Raw genomic sequence first — 15,958 nt, forward strand, 5'->3', positions numbered from 1 at the left:
CAATCAATTAAAATGCAGAATGTATAGCGTTGCACGTATTGCAGACACAGCAGCTACATGATCTCTACAGTGATGAGGCATGACACAAGTTTAATAAGAGAAGGAAGGGGTTAGGATCTCTGGCGAGATCTCCCTTTTCTTTTTGGAATTCATTAATAGTCCAGTATTTTTGTCTCCCTTACCCTCACACTTCAGAAAGTTCACGTATTGCCTTAACCATTGCTGCTCCTCAACAGGCCTGCCCAAGTATCAGCCATTTCTTGTCTGTACTTTCTGCTGTCCCTCTCCCCTCCTCTTCCCGAGCGGAGGACTGAGCACACCACACAGGGATTTAGGGATGTTCTGGGTTTGTTTTCAGAGAAGACAAAGCTAAAAAAGTGCAGATACACTGCAACATGCGTCCAGATGGTGTTTGCAGCGGTCCACTGCTGTGCTGCCAGCACTCCCACTCACCGCTTGCAGCAGACACTCATAAACACCATTTCCTAACCCACACCACGTCCACAGCATTGGGCATTTCCTTTGTGCCTACAATGTGGGGTTGCTGGCCAGATGATTCAAACCTTTTATGTTGGGCTACGAGTTGTTTGGCTCAGGCCACGAAACAATGCAAGAAAATCAGGGACCTTAAAATGTGACTTAATGTTTTCAGCGGTGTCCAGGACAAAGGGCAGAGGAGAGCTGTGATGTGCTTGCAGACATCTGAGTTGGTGAAGACTTTTTCTGTACTGATATCCTCACACATGGACATGTACCAGCGTTGCAGTCAGCAGGCAAGTGATTATTTTGATGATATCTAGCATCATCAGAGCACTCTGATGCAACACTGTTACAACAGAAGATGGATAACATCCACCAGAAAAAAAAAAATCTTGCCAGGAATTTACTTCCAGGCATCAGATTTTAAGAAGAGGATATACTGCTTGGAGATTTCGGACACTAAAAGTCACTCTCAACTATTCTATTCCTCTCCTAAAGAAAGTTAACTCAGGACTTTACGTAGGCAAGTTGAAATGTGAAACGAGTATCTGTTCATAGAATCCCTCTTAGCTGTCTCAAAAATTTCTGAGAGTCTGAATTAAAAAATAAACAAAAAAACCCTCAAACCAAAACCACCCTTGCAAACAAATTAAAAAAGCCAGAACATAGCTTCAACACCAGGCATACGTTACTTGGTTTCATTAAATTAAACCTTCCAGGAAGATTTTTGGTTTTGCTTTATTTTTTCCCCTCCGAGCGGGAATGCCAGCTTGCTGGTTGCCCAGCTGCTTCAGCTTTGTTACGGGTTTTGCCATCCCCTGGGCACTGGCGGCCACATGGGCCAATGTGTCCCAGGGCAGCGCTAAAGACACATCTGTGAGCGTTGGAGCTTGATGCAATGGACACCAAGGTCATGGGGGCTGCGGATTATGTCCCCTTGAGACCAGCCCCAGCACAGGCAGAAGAGGGGCAGTGAGGAGAGTTGTGCCCCCCTCTCCTTTTCGCAATCCCTAACGATAATAGGGTGCATGCAGGGAAGGGGCAGATGATACAGGAGGCACCCTAAGGGTACTTCTGTAAGGGTAAATTAGACCGTGAGCACTGGCACATGGTCTTCCACCTTTGTTAGTCCGATCCTGGCGTGGACTCTGATAATTATCACTACATCATCAGTGCTTACGGGGAGTCTGAGGATGCAGAGCAGTTCCCAACAGGCAGCACAGATGAATATATGCTCTTCCAAGGGGAGGAGAGCGTTGTGAGGATAGCTATGCCAGGGGCTCCAAAAATGTTCCCTGGCTGGTTTTCTTCACTGGCACAGAAAATCCTAAGGGACTGTCTTGCAGCAGCTGGAGGTAGATCAGCCATAGGCAACCTGTACTGCGGGCAGCAGCACTCATTTGCAGTTTTCAGGGGAAAGCAGGCACAGCGGGAAATGTGGAGCTTTACAACTGTTCACAAAGACGGATGCAATTGCAGAAGAATTAGCATAAGACGAATGCATTTGCACCTACAAAGTGAGCTACTTTCAGTGGTAAAGTGTGTCAAAAATTTATGTGCAAAATTGCAAAACAATTAGAAGAGAAACCTGCTTTTGAAATTGTAGCCTGGGCCCTACTTCTAAAGAGCCTTTCATCTCTCCTCCATCTCTGAATTCAGAAAGGATTCTCTCCGCATTTGAGATCATCGGTCTCCCTGTTTAATAGCAGTCTAATTATGATTATTTATTAATATTTTATAAGGATGATCAGGCCTTTCCCTTACCCTGCGTGTGAAGATAAGACCCAGTGATTTACAAGCCCCCCGTTTTCCTTCAGCCAGACCAACAGCCCCATCACAAGGCTTCAAAATGTTAAAGTATGGTCAAGGAAGAGCTTTACAGTAATATTTTTTCCAAAATGAATTCCGAAAAGGTTTCTTAAAGAAACACATTCACTACCAATGACAAGGATAGTGATTCATAAGCCATAAAGCCTTGCAAAGGCAAAATCACACATGACAACCTTTCCATGTGTCAGGTAGCTCCCATTTTTCACCTTGTCAGTTTTCTAATGCGGATTCCAATAATGAAGAAAGTATTTCCTTCGGGGAGGAAACTTATCAAGATGCCAAGTATTTTTCCCAGTGACCAATCGTGTGTCATGAAAACCAAGGTCCAACACTGGCTGAGGACAGGAGCAGTTGGACAGGTATGGAAATCTTGCTGCTCAGCAAGGTCCCAGACAATTTTTACTCACCTCTAGTGTAGTCAATACAATCTTCTCAACTGAAGAAAAATAAGCCTCCCACAAGAACTGTGTCTGCTGTCTAAGTGCTAGGATTTTATCCTGATGGATAGACCTGATTGTAGAAGGAATCTGTAATACAAGATGTAATATAGTCAGAAGCTTCAGAAAACAACACAATCTCATCAAATTAATATGCTGCTGACAAGTCCTATCCTCTATTAGCAAGCTGCACAGCTTCAGCACTCCTGTCCGACAGAGATGCGCGTGTCAACAGTTAAAGCCTTGATGTAAAACGAATGAGACACAACCCTTTATAACCTTTGGTACTGAATATATGATTTTTTTTTAATCATCTGCTGTCTTTTACTTTTTGGTTGTTTTATGGTAACAAAAGCTCCCTGTCCCCAGCACTGTGGCGTGGCACAGTAAGGAGCTCCTCCCTACATTCCTGATGCACAAAGGTTTTCATGGACTAGTATTTTAACAAACTAGTAGCTGCAGGTATTGAGAGTCCAACAATAATCCCCACTCTCAAAGTATATTAAAGGGATCTGGAATTGCATTGACTGCAGCATGGCAACACTAAGTGCCCTAAGGAAAACATAGCAACATCTTAAGTAAGACTCCACTTTTTGGGAGCCTATGGATCAAATTGCATTTTCCAAATTACTATGGGTGGAAAGAGTAACGACTCCCACAATACCTCTTATTCACAAGGGAAAACATTGCTTGTTTTTTCCCCTTTCCATTAAATCAATCCATTAATTCTGGTCTAAGTTGCCTTATAAATACAACCCAAATTGTCCTGCTACAATGCTTTGCCATTAAAAAATGTAACTGCTCACTGGATCATAAGGGGATGGCTTCACTTCTATGTCTTTACCCATCCCCATGTCCCTCTTCCACACTGGAGGGAAACTAATGTAATACGTATCACTGCTTAACTTCTTAGGACCGCGACCAAGGCCTCCAGCACACCACTTCGACAATGCAAAGTGACATTATCAAGGGAATTTAACTGCAATTTGCTTCAATCGCAAGAGCTACTCACAGCACCAGAAAGGCATCTAGGATACTGGTGTTCTCTTTTTTTCTAGGAATGAAGCATTGTGCTTTTGTGCCTATTTATTTGTAGTTTCAAATTTGGCCACTTCATTCTCAGACACTCTTTTCTCATAAATCTTTTACCGAAGTTGCCAGTTGTAAAAGCACATACCTGGGCTGTGTGTTGCTTTTTGCACATCCCAGCTTATTCTGAAGGTTACCTGCACCCCACCACATCCCGCCCTTTCCTGATCAAAACACACTTTGCTTATTCCTAAACTATTCTGAGAGATGGCAGTGATCATTATTTGCTTTCACATGCTCCTGAATCAAATGATTTCAGATGAAACATTTGCCCGAAGAAAATTTGAGATTTTAAGAATTTAAATGTAAAAAAAATCCACAAGAATCGGTAAATTCATTACAGCATACTTTGCATGCAGGTCTGGAGACTGCATCCTAAAGGACCACGGCTCCACAGGGTACAGTGTCAGGTGGGACAATCTGTGGTCTCTAAGACCTTCATCTCTTAGACCTTCATTTTAGAGACACTGTTAACTACAATACAGGATTTGAGCTTATGAGAGAGCTAGCACTACAGCACGGTGGAACAGAAGAAAATGTTCAAACTGTTGAAGATGGTACTGTACGTTCCTTCTCTATAGGCCCTTTAGGTAAAATATTCCCTGCAAAACTAGTATGAAAGATAAAAGCTAAAAAATTGTATTAGTACATGTTTTTCTAACTGATCATGTCACGAACAGTGATGAACTGTTTCCAATTTAATCTTTTTGAGGTGAATATTCTTTCTTTTCATTACTTTTCCAGTAAGTTCCAGTAAGTAGAGGAATAATGAACATTACTTGTATTGACTCTATGCAGATGTGTCTTAATCACACCTTGATCATTATCGACAGCAAACACATGATCAAAGTCACTTCACCGTGGCGATATGGCATTTTTTCTATAAACTTAAACGTTTCATTGCATTATGGGCATCCTTGCGTGTGTGTGTGTACACGTGTGTAAGCGAGACATAAAATCAATACTCATTCCCAACTATGTCTTTTGAAAGGGAGGGCTGCTCTGACTGTGAAGGTTACTGCAAGAAGTTATGATTTTACAGACCACACTACGCTTGTGAGTGCCTGCAAGCAGCGCCAAGGTTAAAAAAAAAGCCTTGGTGTCTGCTCCGTTACAACAGCTGGAAAGAAAAATCAGAGCTCCCATTTTAACTGCATTTGCCTATTAGTTATTAATCTACTTGTCCAGAAAGACAGGTGGGGAAAATGATGTATTAATACTAATCTGGCGGGATTACACTGGAATTATTAGAACGGGATGACGTCTTAATAAAAGGTCATTTCAGTAATAAGTAGGGGGAAGGGAAAAACCATTCTGCACGAATAAATGCAGAAAGGCTGGATTAAGCTCTCCCAGCGCTATGATGAGGAGAATATGCAAATAAAAACATCCGAGCTGCTCTCAAACAGGAAATGAAAAACTGTAACATAACAAAAAGATTTCCCAGAACAGACATTCAGGCCCTCTGCCAGCTCTTTAAAAACACTGTTAATAACGGTGCAGTAGCTGTTCAATATGGAAGCAGCTGTGAAGAGAACGAATGGCATGTTACCGGAAAGCATGAAGATCAGCAAATTATTATTATTATTTAAAGAGAGAAATAATTTTGCTCAGAAAAAATGTGCTGTCCACAGAAGCAAAAATGAAATGGCCCTTTTATATTTGCAGCTTGTATCACATTAAAGAGAATAGGCAGCACTTCGCAAGGCTTGCTAGGCCAGCTCTTCACAAGTATTTACTTCTGCAGACAAGTAAATAGGCACCTACTAAAATTTTCAAAGGTACTTCATTTTTGGTGTGCCAAGACACATGCACCTTTGAAGGCTTCTCTCCAGGGATGACAATAGCTTGGAAATGAGTTAAATTCAACCATGAAAAAAATCCCTCTTAGTGGCTACTTAGTGGCTATTCTAAATCTTGTGGATCTCAGCTTCATGCTAGGCTATAGCATTTTATCAAGTGCTACTTTGGGGAAACCAACTTTTCAAGAGCTTTTTCTAACACCAACTTCTCCACATACTTTACAGAATGTATTTAGACTATAAAACCAACTAGGGAAACAGAAAAAAAAATGTAGTGAATTTAAAACCAAAGTAGGTGCTGAAGGTAGCAGGGAATTTCTAACTTCTCAGCCCACTTTTGTTCCATGATCTCAAGGAGATTAACAATAAGTGACATGAACGCTGCTTCAGAAGACAATGTTATGTGGTCCAGAAATCAGAAAAGGGACAGATTCTGCTTCCCACAAAACCGTTAGGTGGTAACTCCTGTCTGAGAAAACATCTGCTTTCCTGATGAGTCCCTTCCCTACCTGCCAGCCAGACACACAGCACTGGTGGGAGCCCTGAGGATAAACTATTCTGAAGGATGAGAGCAGAACTTGCCTTCAAATGTCTTCTCTCTCATCACAGCACCAGGCCCAGGACAGTCCTGCCTCAGAGAGGCATCCAGGTGCTCCACACCAGAAGAGATTTCACACTTTTAGGAAAAATAAGAGAGTCGCTTGCATTTAAGAATGTGGCCTGGTGGCTGCAATGACCTTCAGGTCAAAAAATGAATGATGTTGTATTAAATGAGTGCATAGCCAGTGTGACACAGACAATCCCTTCATGATAAAAATTCTTTTACAGCCCTGACCTTTTGGATTCATCTTCCCCGTCCATTTAGATGGCGGCAGCAATAATCAACTGATCTGCTGAAGGCCGCGGTCTTTTTCTTACCTGTAATAACAATCTCTCATCGCCTATGACGGCAGCTTGGTTCCAATCAATCACTTCCGAGAATGGCAACTCCCATCCGTTGCTGAGCATAACCGGGACGCAGGCAGCCTGCATGCACACAGAGGCATCGCGGTCGTTAGCGGGTACCCGATGATTAGGGCAAGCTTTGAGGTTTGCGCCAACACCATGACCGTTGTTTTCTTCACAAGCTCAGAAGGAGAGGCAACGTGGCGAAGAATGCCAGAAGCTAGAGGCCACAGGAGGGCAGCCCAAATGTTTACGGTTTTCCATTTTGCGCTTATTCATATTCACTGAAAGGTGGGGTTTGCATGGAGAGTGGCATTTGAAATCCGGTGCTTATGCTGCCAGGCGAGGGCAGAACTGTTAAAATGCTGTAGATGTAACACTGGAGAATTTAATACAAAATGATGGCCTCCCTCGCTGCTTTGTGAACCATTCAGCAGGGCACTAACTCCCTCAATTTTTATAATATGTTGCACGACAGCCCTACAGAAAATGTATATCACATTTAATTCCAGAGCAGTTTTTCCACAAAGGAGGAGTGAATTCCCTATCCTGTTTGATATCAGCTCTCCAAACAGAGGCAATTGCACAAACACAACTCATCTGTCATCAGTCATCTACAAAAATAAGAATTGCCTTCTGTCTTAAAACAAAGAGTATACACATCTAGGATCTATTTTGTACCAGTATGATCTGTCTAAATTATTTAATCTTTTACGAGTTGCGCAAGTTCCTCTGCACAGACAGCAAGTTTGTGAATATTCAGTATTTCCGTAAATAAATGATTGCCACTACGTTCTGGTCAGCTGGATCGCATGTAAGATCCAAACCAAAGGCCTCCTGATGTGATGCAAGAACCTGCTACCAAAGGATCTGCATCGAGCCCGTGCTCTGGTGTGGTTTCTTTTGGATCAAGCCAAGCTTAAGTGCTCTGAATTTGGTCCCGACTGGGGTCAGTCCCTCTTGTACCTCCCAAAAGACGGTATAAAGAGGAACCTTTCAGACTGCCGTACCTTCCTTGGTAACATGTATTACACACAGGATCTTAGACCGGTCAAGTCTCTGCATTACAGCAGTGCTTATAACGTGTAAAGAACTGTGATATTCTGTAAGGAAATGACATTAATGCATGAAAAATCCAAGCAGAAAACACTTAGCAATGTGTTTTCATGTTTAAAACATTCCACTAATGTGGATTTCGTCTTTCAACGTGCCCTGGAGCCAGACAGGAATTGGGAATTCATCATAATCGGTGAATGCTGCTGCTAGCCTGCCAGGAAAATCCTCAGTGCCTGCATTTTACCATCATCGACCTGGAGCCTCCAAGTTCTGTACAGTGAGATACGCTCCCTGCTTTATTCTCCTGAGATGACGCATCTAACAGAGGCTGTGTGACTTGCGGCACAGATGACAGAAGAGCTGAATGGTGCTCTTCATGAGGATCTGAAGTGACTCGAGATCCCAAATAAGCCAGTCCCACTTCTTCCTCCAAAGAGGCTGGAGAATGAACAGAACTTTGCAGGCTACTAATCTTCTCCTGGGTAGGGGCAAAAAGGTAAGTCACGGTCCAGAACTTGCATCTCAAATGTGACGGTAGGAGTGGGGTTTAGTGGTTAAACCTCAGTGTCCAGTACATTTGGGATGCTCTAAGGTATCCAAGAAAGCCATCAAAGGCTGACAGACATGACACAGGATCTACTGGAGAGGTTCTGGAGAAGCAGCAGAATGCCAGAAGGGTACCCCATGGCTTCCAAAATCATATTATACACCTACACTTAGGTACCTGATTCCTGCTCTGCATTGCAGTAAACAATACATTTTAATAGTGGCTGAGACCTTTTGTGGTTGATGAAGAAAAGTGATGTGATGCTATTCATTAATAGCTTTACTGGCAATGCTGGGACACTTCCCAAAATGGCAAAAGGACATCCAGAGGCAGGACCCTGTAAGGTGTCCTCATTTGCCATCTCAATGACAACAAGAAGTGCCTCAGCCTCCACTTTCCTCCACTCCATCCCCCATGGAAATCCAAACGCCAGTCCCTGCAGCATCTCCCAAGATTCTCTGTACAGCTGACTGAAGACCCAGGACCCCAGGGCTGAGTTGATGCTTGCCAAAAAAAAAGGTCACGCCAGCTACAGCCAGAGTAGGTCAGCATCAGGCTTGACCACTGTATTGCCAAGCCTCGCTGCCACAGTGACTCAGGAGCAAGGCCTTTCGCCTCTGCTGCTGGCCAACAACAAAAAAGGGAAACCATTAACTAAAATGTTTTTAAGAGGTGAAGGGAATTTGGGTGCTGTCCCAGACACACTGAGCTCCCGGAGATCAGCCTATATCCACCTTCACGTGAAGCTTCCATCTGGGGCTTTACAAGCTCCGCGTCACCTTCTGCATGTTCAGCAAACACCATCTCAAGACAGGCAATGCATACGCAGGTCTGTTTTGGTTAAGTGAAAACAAAAAACTATTTTTACTGCCCCAGGGCTTACTTGTAGAGGCCAGTGTCTCCCTTGGGACGTCTCACAGCTTGACAAAATACAGCTCTAAACTGGTCCAACCTCTCAGCCCCACCACATCCAGGGAAACCCTTTTCCAGGAGGTAACACAATTCAACCTTCAGATGAGCTCAGTGCTTAGCCTCTCCTGGGAAGAAGCTGCCAATTGCTCCAGAAGTATGAATAGAGGCTTTTGCAAAGTGGATTACTGTCCACCAGGGAAACGAAACACATTTCCCTCCTCCCCACCTCCTTGCTATTGCACGCTGAATTGCAGCCAGTGTAGCCGATGCTTTAAACTGCAGCTCTTACCTGCAAGGCTTCCAGAAACCTGAAAGAGCCAAGCCTGCGCCCACGGGGAACCAGACAGAAAGTGGCATTGTGCAGCATTTCACGGTAATCATACCTAACAGGAACAGGGGAGAAAAGAGAAAATTCAATTAGCGGTGAGTCCTAGAGTAACTGGGCGTGAAAATGCAAACAGCTGTTGAGACACATCTGGATAAAATCATCTCTGACCAAGACCGCTCACCACCAGGTTAACTAGCTCCCTCCGTGCACGTGTGTCGGCCATCTCCCTGCTCCTTTTTGTTCATCCTAAGGAGCAACCATCATGGGAGAGAGCTGGGAAGAGTGGTAATGAAACCGAGAATGAAGGAAATCATTTTGCCTTTGCAATAATCAGTCATTTCTGCACAAACAGGTGTGCCTCAGTTCTAACGATAAACGCCTATTAAATATTTTGATACCCAAAGCATTGTTGTGGCACTTCTGTGACCCTGATTTCTTTTCAGATTTAGTCAGTCATGCAAAACTGTGTTCATTTCGGCGCAAGAGGTTTGTACAAAGCAAAAAATATTCAAACTATGCCAAAAAAATCTTCCCTTATCAAGCAGGCATGAAAAAAGGGATGGGGGAAAGAGGGGTTACAATGACTCACTTGGAGGTTATTGTCAAGTGTGGTGAGAGGGATAAACTGCCAAATTTTGGCAATTAACCACATAGCTGCAACGACCCCTGCTCCTCCGAATTAAAACTTTAAGTGCTTATAGACACTCCTGGGTTTTTTTCTTCTGATTCAATCAATCACCTCAAAACCATTTACCAAAAACACCCATCAAAATCTAACAGTTTCCAGCCTGTTATTAGCTAATTGTACTTCTGGCAAACCCATGGAACTGTGAATGGCACCGACACCGTCTGAGACAAAAAGATCCGGATTAAACACCCTCCATTCTCCAGAGTGTCCTGGCCTCTGCAGACAGATAACTTGTGGCACTGAAATTTTTTAACACTAATGATCTAATTTAACAGTAGCCTGCAGGCAGTTTTTTAGTATGCGTGTATATGTGTACGTAAATACATTTTTATATGATTATATTTTATATATAAAAAAGTCCGGATCTACGTTTGTATTCTCACGCAGGCCAGACAGATGGGAGTAAGCCAATTTTCAATTACAAGCTCTGTCTTTAGGAAAAGACATCTTGCAAAGGCCCATTTGCTTAAACAAGCGTGTATAGCTAATTTGCACAAGAAAAGGTCACTGTGAATGGATTAAGATTATCTCCACAGAGAGTAAAATAAAAACTCTCATTGCATTAATTAAAACTACAAAACAGACTTCAAAGTACTATTTTTTTTTTTTAAATCGTATCTCAACTTTGGTTAAAATACACATATACATATTCCATCCAAGTGACAGCAATTTCTTTTTCTCCGTGATTGGCAGCCACATCCTAGTTCAGAAGCCAGCAGTGGCACAGCACACGGGGGAAAATATTAGGAAACTAGAATAACAAAAAAATTTAAAAAGTTGCCATTTTTAAGCATTCCTTTTTCACATACCGAGGTCTGAGGCTCATCACTTTCACTGCATATTATATGACAGAAAATGTTAATAAATACCAAAAATAGAATACCCCGTAGGGCTAGAATATACCAGTCAGAAGTCCCCCATCATTAGCTAGCTAAAAATGTAAAACCCTGTTAATACCCCGGCATGCAACAATATCCACAAAACATTGATGGCAGAACCAGAACACAAAGAAAAGCAGAGAATGAGGCCAGCGCAAGCGAGTCCTCCATACGCCAGTGGCATCTTATGTTGGGCACCTTTTCTTTCATATTTAATTTGCTGATGTTAGGATAGATTCTCAAGGGAAAAAAAAAAAGGCATTTTGTTGACGATTTCCTACCTGAAAACCAGTTAGCGTCTTGCTCCCATTCGTGCATTTTAAAGCCTAACGTGTGATTTATTGCTGAGCTCTGGAATAGCACAGTTCATGGTCATCAAGCAATTTATCTACATCATACGTACACAGAGAGCCTCATCCTAACCTTGATCTATGGGCACAAAATTTCCACTCACTTCAGGGAGAACACGCAAATACAACGGGAGCAGACCCAGAGTAAAGCAATATCCATCGAGAGCTGCTGCAGAGAATGAATTGCACCAGAGATTCTTTTCATGAAGAAATTTCTCTGCAATTTCAACCCAAATGTTTTAAGGTGACTCAACATCATCGTTCAGCGCAGTGCTAGCGGACTGGTTTCCAGTTTAATCCCCCTCAGCGACCACTCCGGGATCAAGCATCTATTTGAAATCCTTCAAGACATGGTGCTAATTTTACTTCTCCTAGTTCATGGGTAGGATGCAAAGCAACCGGGGGTACCCTGCCTTCGCTGAAAGACAGAAGATTGCCCAGTATGTTTAAATACAAATTTGGAAACGCCTTTCACACAACACATGTAGCCAGCCAGAAATACATAAACATCTCTCTCAAAGCTGCAAGCATAGCTTTGTAATTTGAAGCATCACTTGCAGAGGAAATCGTTTACATGTAACAAACAGTACTTTAGAGACGAGTTTGCAGCAGAGACCGTTGTATGTTTTTCTCAGCCTGGCAGGCAGCACGCAGAGGAGACCTTGGCCACAAATCCATCACCCGGTGAATGAAGGTCCAGCCCACAGGCCACGGTGGGGACAGAAGGCGTCAGGGCAATCCTCGGTTTCAGACTCCTTCCTAGTCAGCCCTGTAGGAACCAGGTTTGAGCTTTGCTAGTGTTTTGTTGGGGAGGGAAAATTGCTTATGTACAATGGGCATTTTTTTCCACGTAGGAAGCATACGTGTCTCACCTGAAAGCATCTCTGCACTTCTACTAACTCTGACATGAAATGCTTTCAGTGGAGTCAGTGAGATAATCTCTGTGATTACAGGTAATGAGTTAAATTTAAGTTATGAGTTAAATCTTTGCTGGACTTGAAATTTCTCCTTCACCTGTCCAGGAGAGAAATTGGAGCTGGCCCAGACACCCAGAAACACCCTCTCAGCTACAGCAGGACACTCGTACATTAAGTGTTGATCTGGCATCTATTGCAAATACCAGGATAGCATCAACAGCAGGCTTGATTTCCCCACTATCTTCACTGTCTAATCTCAACAAGACCTCGGGGAGGCAATGAAGTATTATAACCCTGCTTGCAACTGGCGGAGAGGCCTTAAGTTACCGAGAAGATAGTCAAGTGTTTAGAAGAGGTTCTCCCAGAGCCTCCTCTTCTTCTTCTCCCCTGGCAACGGGGGTTATATCTGTTTTCAGAACTACTTATTTCCATTAGCTGGTAATGTCTGCGTACGGCAGGGAGATTTGTTACGGTCTTCCAGCTGGCATCGCTGTGGTTTCTGTGAACCCGGAGCTGCCAGCTTGGGGGGACGGCTCTGCATTATTCGGCTATCCAGATGCTCTGGTTTTACCCGACTACAGAGATTTTTCAGGCTCCACTTGCAGCTGAGGGATCCCGTGCCACAACCAAGCCGTGGTCCGACCGGCGGCGGTGCTGCTGTCTCCCTGAAACTGCGGGGCACCGCGTGGGCGGCCGGCCGGGCACTTCTTCCTCACTTCTGCTGCTTCGGTGTCACACTCCTTCTGGCGCTTTCCTTTCCTTTACTACTCGCAGTTAATCTTCCCGAGCATTTATTGCAGGAAAGCTTTGAGAAGAGTCCTCTGCTTTGGTTGGAGGGTGTTTATTCCCAGAAAGCTCCCAGTTTTGGTGTTCAAAAGACTGCTGTGGAGGGGAGGCACACGTTTCTAGCTCATATTCCTGTGTTCCTTCGTTCTGCACGCTCGCGTGGAGGTAACATTTTACTGCCAATTTTAGGGTCGGCTTGGCCTGGGCCTCAGCTGCATCATTCAAACATGTTAAAATCCAAAATGCATATGCCTTTAAAATGACAGTTGGGGCTTTAAAACAAAAATAGCTACAGATTTAACCCAAAGCTGGCATTCCTCTGTAAGGATCAGCAGTGTGTTTTATTAACTTTCAGGCTTCCTTCCGTAATGATTAAGTGCACCTTGTTCGCAGCTAATACCTTTTTAGGCAGCATAAACAAATAGCTCTATTTGTAATCAATTCTAATTTATTCACACTTTAATTGAAATATCCCCTCCCTGCTACCACCCATAGCTGAGAAAACATGTTCGGCCCCATCTATCACGCAGGTGTAAACACTGCAACGCCGTGTGGGCAATTATCCAAAGGAGAAATGCTGCTCAGCCAAATGCTCTTACCATTTTAACTTCTTGATCCAACACACTGCTTCTGTCTTTCCCCATCCCCTCCGCCCCCCCTCCCTTTTTTCTTTTTCTTTCTGATGTGCCGACCTTGTCAGTCAGCACGTGGATTAGAGGGCTGCTTGGGATTCCTGGTTCACCATTATCCCAAGGAGCCCGGGCAGGCTGCAGAGGCTCTACAGTGACTAATCAGCCATGCCATACATTCCTTTTTACAGCTTAAGCATTTCCCCATGCCACTACACTTAAGAGATTATCAACTAGCCTGGGAAACATTTTCACTACCCATTTTAATATAAACTACTTTTTTACATGGCCCTATCGTCATCGCCATTGATTGAAGAGAGGTCTGAAAGGACACCGGGCTGTTCAGACCAGCCGATACGTCCAGCTACCCAGATGTAATGACTGTTGTACTTTATCCAGCTATATGTCACCTGTCACATAGGAATCACAAAGCAGTATACATATTTTCTTATCTAATCCTCTGAACACTGATACGGGATACCATCACCATTCCCATTTCACAGATGGAAAACCTGCGATACAGATGACTGGTGGCTTCTCCAACAGCTAGACAGACCTTGGGAATGCTAACCCCAGCGTCCTCGCCTGCCTCCCTCCTCTCCGGTGATGCAGTGCTCACTGAAAACCAGCTATATGTTACGGCTATCAAAATTCAGATGGACATACAGGAGCAGAACCCAAACCAAATACAATGGGTTTAACCCAGCAGTACGTATTTTAACAGTGGCACACATAATCCATCTCTTGGAAGGTGCTGGAGCTCATCTTTGGCAGGGAGCATCAGCACATACCGCCATAGATGTCAGATGGGACTAGAGCTGTTTTTTTCTTTCCTGAGCCAAAAACTGCTATGGCACTTAACCAACTATGTCCAGGGCTCCCTCCCTGAATCTGCAAGTCCACAAACGCACGCTGCATCTTCCAAAAGTCCCTGGATCAGTTCAAGTGCTACAAAGACAGATATTAAAATCCTACAATGCAAGGCTAAATGGTGGAGCGTTTTCCAGTTTTCCAGTATATTCATTTCCAGCTATTAACCGATCGGCCAGTTTTCCGTGTGTGAATGCTTAATGCAGATGGCTCTGAACTACTGGCTGGAGAGGCTGAAAAGAAACCCACTCTGTCACACGGAGCGTCTCGTTGCTTGGTTTCCATTAAGGTATGTTGGCTTTTAAATAAACTGTCAAGTAAAGCTTGGCATTGAAAAAACCAAGTGAGTAACTGTCTTTGTAGAAAAGCTGACAGCTCAGCTGTGCGTCAGATAGATAGCTGCCCAAGACTGAGCTCGAAAGGCTAACACATCCTACTTGGAAGGGTGCCGTCACCACAAACTGCTTGCTTTGGGATTTACGGCTGCGCAATGCTTTGGGGTGATCTTAATGTCAGTTAACGGGCTACTGGCTGGCAGTTCATCTCCCTCTCCGCAAGCACTGGTTCTGGAATTACAAAGTTTGGAGGTGCAAAAACATAATTGGAAAACTTTTTTTTTCCCCTGCTTAAAGGGCTAATTGATTTCACAGGTGTTTAATTATCATTTGCTGTGAGATAATACCTTGTAGTGCCATAAAAAATGGATTTAATTTTCAAGTGCTTGCAAAACCATTGCCAAAGCCAAGTTAGAGCTAAAGCTAGATAATTATTCTATAAATCAAACACACTGCCTCCTTTCTTTGAAATTTTTAATACTTGGCTATAATGATATCTGACGACCTTGAAACTAACATAAAAAGGATTTTCTTGCCAAGTGCTGAAAGGCAGCCATTGGAGTATTTCTTTCAGCCTGGTTCATTACCGCAGCCGCCGCCGCCGCCGTGCCGCCCAGGCTGCAGGACTCCAAGGGATGCTATGGTGTAAGTACAGCAGCAGCACGCACAAACAGTGACCTCAGCACCCAGGTAATGGCTGAGTACGGGTACGAGCGTGAGACCAATCTGAAAATGCGGACAAATTAATGAAAAACCTGCACGATTCTTCTAGGCCTGCAACTAGGCCTAGAAGAAACTCTGCCAACATTCAGCAACTAACGTCCAGGTACAACTCTTTTCTCCTTTCTGTGCCAGCATCTTCTTTTATTTCAGAAGGCTGGTTTAACAAAGAAAAACAGGGAAGTAGAGTTTTCACTTTAACGTACTGATAAAGGAACTTTGTTACGTTTAAGATGGACAGTAACTATTGAAATCTAAATCATCTTTAAAGTCTTCAGTGACATCACGGTTGGATTCAGTTCATTTCCATATTACGAACAGAAACATTTGGATACACAAGCCATTAAAGTCAATGTACA

The 15,958-nt window shown here is 43.6% G+C and overlaps 1 protein-coding gene across 1 annotated transcript in view; it reads right to left on the reverse strand.

Annotated features, from left to right (window-relative positions):
* Positions 1-15,958, reverse strand: part of EXT1 (exostosin glycosyltransferase 1) — a 182,348-nt gene that overhangs the window by 15,375 nt on the left and 151,015 nt on the right. The window contains exons 2-4 of the mRNA XM_082479018.1: positions 9,388-9,481; positions 6,557-6,664; positions 2,718-2,837 (exon numbers count right to left, since the gene is read on the reverse strand). Coding sequence (XP_082335144.1) covers positions 2,718-2,837; positions 6,557-6,664; positions 9,388-9,481 — 322 coding nt within the window. The remainder of the gene's footprint in view (positions 1-2,717; positions 2,838-6,556; positions 6,665-9,387; positions 9,482-15,958) is intronic.

Source organism: Vanellus vanellus (assembly GCF_965231255.1).
Source record: "Vanellus vanellus genome assembly, chromosome: 2".
Classification (NCBI taxonomy): Eukaryota; Metazoa; Chordata; class Aves; order Charadriiformes; family Charadriidae; genus Vanellus; species Vanellus vanellus.